The following is a 5173-nucleotide window of genomic DNA, read 5'->3' on the forward strand; positions in this document are numbered from 1 at the left end:
GGCCCGGGAGTTATACAGCATTTACTTACACAGCAGGGAGTCACACAACATTTATCACCCCATCAGCAAAACAAAATCTCCTCTTATTAGTTCAAGCTTTTCTTAAAACAACATTTTCCAAGGAAGGAATGGGAAGGACATTACCAGCTTCTTGTTGATAAGCTCCAAAAAGCCCTAAGTGGACACTGTCCTGTCTGCCTTACACAGACACCTCTCAGCATTAGCTAGCATATCACGTGCTGGCTATGGTTCATGCTGTGGGAGAGGGGAGGGAGGGATCCCTGCTTGAGCAGCAAGCCGTGGTGGTGGTGGTGGTTGGGTGGGGAGGGATCGGAAAGGGGGAAGCCAAACAGACCCTGCTGTGCCTGCAAGTCTCTGGCAGAGCTCCAGTCAGGGAGCAGAGGGGCAGGGTCAGGTCTTCTGTGGAGCAGAGGGCCCAGCCCAGAGAGCATGCCAGGATGCTGGGGGACTCTGGTTTAAGTTAAACCAGGAAGGGGTCTGGGGCAAACATTACATAAACTGGTTTGACCCAAATCAGTTAAGTCTGATACTACATTCAACCAGGTTTATCTCAAAACATTTTCAGCTATTTTAAAATTGGTTTAGGTGCACTGAATGTTTGTTTTGTTACAGGTTTAAACCAGTTTTTGATCATTTAAACCAGTTAATGTGTAACTTCTGTCCCTAGCCATGGACTCTAGGGCTAGGGACAGGCATTACACATAAACCGATTTAAGTGATCAGAAACTGGTTTAAACCTGTAACAGAACTGAAGTTCAATGCACATAAATCAGTTTCAAAGTGGCTGAAACTGGTCTAAGATAAACCTAGTGGAATGTAGTATCTGACTTAACTGATTTAGGTCAAACCAGTTTATGAAACTTCTGTCCCAGATCCCTTCCTGGTTCAAGTTAAATCAGAGTCCCCCAGCATCTCAGCATGCTTTGCAGCCCTGGGCTGGACAGGGCTGGGCTGCACTGTCCGCTCCAGAGAGAAGGGTTGAAGGCTAGGTCTGGCACAATCTGGTCTTTAAACTACTGGGGATCTAAAAATATATAGATCTCTTTTGCATTTTTCTTTACTGTTCTTATTTACTTAAGTCATTTCTATGGTACTCTCTTCAGCCTAGAGTAAATCATGAATATTTGTATGTAACCTGGGACACAGGTGATACATGGGGAGGACATGGGGACCCTGCTTCCCCATGGGGGAGCAGTGAGAGCTGGCTCACTTGCTCCCCCAGGCAAACCCCAGCTGGGGGCTGGGGCCAGGGAGAAGGGTTAAACTCAACTTTCCCAGAGAACAGAGCTGTCCTGCTGGCTTATTAAGTGCTGGCTGCAACTGTGGACTACAAATCCCAGAGGCACCTGGAATCAGGAAGTGATGAGCAACTCTACAGCATCCTGCTGCTGTGACTATGGACCGCATATCCCAGAGACATCAGGGGCTGCACAAGGAGGAAGCAAACTCACAGCTGATGCTGGCTATGTGCTAGAGAGCTGTGCTCTAGTGGCCACTGGCTTCTGGCCTGAGCCACTGCAGGCATGTGGTTGCATTTCCTGAATCAAAAGTCCTTTCATTTGCTTATTGGTTCAATCTTTGCAGCTTAGACTAACTTGTAAAGACTGAATAAATTAAGCCTTGGGCTTTTTGACTGTCTGTACTTAGCCAACATGATCAATGTGCATCTGCCTAGGGCTAGCTAATGACAAACACTGAAGACAGTAGTGAATTTTAAATCCCAGTCCCACAGGACTGCAGGGTGGTGCCTTTATTCAGTCAGGATCCACAGCCCTGAATCCTCTCTTGAAGGCAGGCACCTGTGTCCTTTCTCCAAAGCTGACCACATCTCATGAAAGTGGGTTTGGTGCCTATGGCTCTTTTTTCTATAATAGCCGAATAGCTAGTGCACTCACCTAGTTGGCAGTGGACATTGGTTCAATTTCCTCCTCTATTTCAAGAAATTCAAACTCATATCTTCCACCTTACAGGGTAGTGCCTAACTACCAGGCTAGAGGCTATTCTGCGTGGAGCACCCTCCATGCCTTCTATTGAAGCAGTGCCACTATGGGAAAGAATTTAAGTTTCAGTGGACTATTATGGGTGCAAATAGAAGTGACAATTTTCTTCCAATCTGGCCACAGAAAGCAGTCTATAGCCATCACCAAAAACAAGTGCACTACAGACAACTTCAAAAATGGCCAGTCAGGTGAATATCTGACCCCTTGTTGCATGAGGTATCTCATAAAGACATTTCAAAATGTATCATCTTCTGTAACTTGTGTCTGCGGAGCTCCCAGACTGTCACTGTTTTCAGAATGGGATTGGGGAAAGGGAACAGAGGGAGTTCAGTCTGGGGAGTTTTCAGTCCCCGCTGAAGGGTGGGGTGGGTGTATTGTAGCCAAGGGGGGGGGTGGGCACCCTTCAGCACCAGCTAGGGAGCCCCAAGAATGAGCTTCCTTCACTGCCTTTCCCCCTTCCCATTCTGAAAATGGTGAACACTGGCAGAGAGCTGTGGCTGTTGCTATGGGAACCTGGCTGCAGGGTACCAGTCCCAGCTAGATTCCTCTCTGCCCTGGGACCAACAGTGAACTTCTGTTTGGTCTGGGGTAACGATGCAACTCAGAACACTTTGCAGAAGACAATATGAGTTACAGCTGGGTGCTGAACTTCTGTCTGCACTCAAAGAAAGCCCAAGAGGGAGCCTGGCTATAACCCAGGGGTGGGCAAAAAGGTGGATCTGGCCGGTAGCCAGACTCCATTGCCTAGCAGCCCATAACTGTGATCAGTTTCCATGGAGACCCCAGCAGTGGCAGGGCTGTGACAGCAGGGAACCAGGGTTTCCATGAAGACTGGCCCCAGCAGTGCTGGTGGGGTGTGCGGCTGGGTGGGGAGCTGCTCCAGGGCTGGGGCTGGGGCTGGGATCTTGCAGCAGTGACAGTGTGGTCCAGGGCTAGAGCAGAGCCCCTGCCAGGGATCTCCATGGAAACCAGCAGCAGCACCGTGAGCATGGGCTGCTGGAAAATGGAGTCTACTAGGGGTCTGATCTGGCCCATGGGCTGGATTTTGCCTCCCTCCCGCTATAATCTGATGGTTAGAGCACTCACCTGGGAGAGGAGAGTTCTGGTTTCCAACTTCCCGCTCTATGGACTATTTCTATATATGTGTACAGTCACTAGATACATTGTATAAAGAATCCTGAATGCCCTAAGCACTAGGTTACAGGTCAAACTTCTTCTTATACTCACTCTGTGTCCCAATGGATCTTGAATTCATTTATGCAGGGGACAATCAGCAGTGACCCCACCTAGACTAACTGCATAGTCTCATGGTTAGGGCAGATCCTTGGTAATAGGGGGCACCTATACACATGACAGACTTCTGCTCCAGCATGTGCTAATTAGCATGCATTGGAGCAGACTCAAATGAGTCTGCTGTGAGTTTGTTGCAGCATGCTAACTAGCACACTCCAGCAGCCTCTGTGCCATGTGTATTCAGTGTCCCCATGCTTCAAAATGGCCGTGGGGCTCTTTAACAAAAGCTCATTGAATGAGCTCATCATTTAATAAAAGCTGATTTTGAAGTGGGGGATGCTAAATACACACGATGCTGCGGGCACTTTAATTAGAGCAGCTCTGAGAGCCGCTCTAATTAAAATGCTTCCCCCTGGACCTCCACCACATAGCATAATCAATATAAAACTACCAGGGAATTCTACCAGCACCCGGGGAGATGTGCCCTTGAAACTGTTCAGGCTGAGATGAAACTTGAACCTGGCTTCCTGCTGTCTGGGCAAGTACTATAACCACTAACCTATTATAGAAAGCAAGAGAGGCACAGACACCACCATTTAAAAAGAAAATTGACAGCCATGTCTGCATCGAATAGGAATTCTTATTCTGTTGGTATGTGTGAAGCATGCTCTGAGACTGCTTGTTAGCTTGAGCCTCATCAGGGACTTAAGCAGAGGAACACCTAATTTCTGGATTCCAGTTGAATTTAGGTATGAGCAAGCACTGACCGATTCAAGCCTTTCAAGATTGGAGAGAGAACAGGTGCTGACACAACAGCCCCCATGGGGTCATGCATCACAACAGTTAAATACATGTTAGTGTTCAACTGACTCCAAATAAAAAAGGTTGGGTTGGTTTAACAATCCAATCCAACACATTTTAATTCATGTCCTATTGACCCAAAACAAATTTAGATTTTGTGGAAAATGTACTTTCTGTTAGATTAAAAAACAAAAACCCCAACAGAACATCTCTCACCAACTCTGTTGTGTTGTATGTCTGCTTGTACATACAAATGTGAAATGAGACGATAACACTTCCAAAGCAGAAAGTGAAATAATTTCACATAATGCTTTTGGATCTGCTTTTCATAGGCTTCAGGAGAAAGTAGAATCATAAAGCCCTCCTTAGACTGCTGGGATTTGCCCCACTCCCAAATAAATAGCTCCTCTACTTTTCCTTCTCTCTCTTGCTCGCTTTTATTTCTTTTCTTTATCTTTTTTGAGAAACTAACATTTAATTTTTTTGGTCTTTCAGGGAGATAGCGGGGGGCCGTTAGCATGTGAAGTCAGGAGCACCTGGAAGTTAGTGGGTAGCACCAGCTTTGGGGTGGGCTGTGCAGAAGTTAATAAACCAGGAGTCTACAGCCGAACTACCTCATTTCTGGACTGGATACATGAACAAATGGAGGTGGGTTCTTCCACTGGTAAAATTAAGCTGTTTTATTAGATACAAATGAGAGGGCAGGGTTATGCAGTATTATACACACCATGTTAATAATTTCTTAGGGAATGGATTACCAGTTTATGAGCTTTGTTCATATTTCTTATAGTTGTATCCTGAGTAATAGCTTAGTTGGGTGGGGCTGTTATCAAGACTGGTAGTTCTCATTCTAAAATCCCATTTTTAATTGCTTATAGCTTTGCCAACTTTGATTATTCGTACCAAAATCTTCCATGTCAGGTGTCTTCCTTGGACTTTTTAAAAAAAATACATAAATCTTTTAAATGTTAGATCTACATTCCACAAAGGTTTTGCAGGAATTTCCCTGCACTTGCAGTTCTGGGATGCTATGGACTGGGTTGTATCCCAGCCCCTGAACTGAAAGCAGAGAGCCCAGCTCTCCTGTGCTTTTCATGGTTTCTTAGACGGAGGTAACA

The 5173-nt window shown here is 46.0% G+C and overlaps 1 protein-coding gene across 1 annotated transcript in view; it reads left to right on the forward strand.

Moving 5' to 3' along the window:
- TMPRSS3 (transmembrane protease, serine 3) overlaps positions 1-4742 on the forward strand; it is a 57572-nt gene extending 52830 nt beyond the window's left edge. Inside the window, exon 12 of the mRNA XM_019523878.1 lies at positions 4551-4742. Within this exon, the coding sequence (XP_019379423.1) occupies positions 4551-4742 (192 nt within the window). The remainder of the gene's footprint in view (positions 1-4550) is intronic.
- Positions 4743-5173: the final 431 nt, after the last annotated feature.

This window comes from Gavialis gangeticus, unplaced genomic scaffold (genome assembly GCF_001723915.1).
Source record: "Gavialis gangeticus isolate Ggan-Ray unplaced genomic scaffold, GavGan_comp1, whole genome shotgun sequence".
NCBI classification, from domain to species: Eukaryota; Metazoa; Chordata; order Crocodylia; family Gavialidae; genus Gavialis; species Gavialis gangeticus.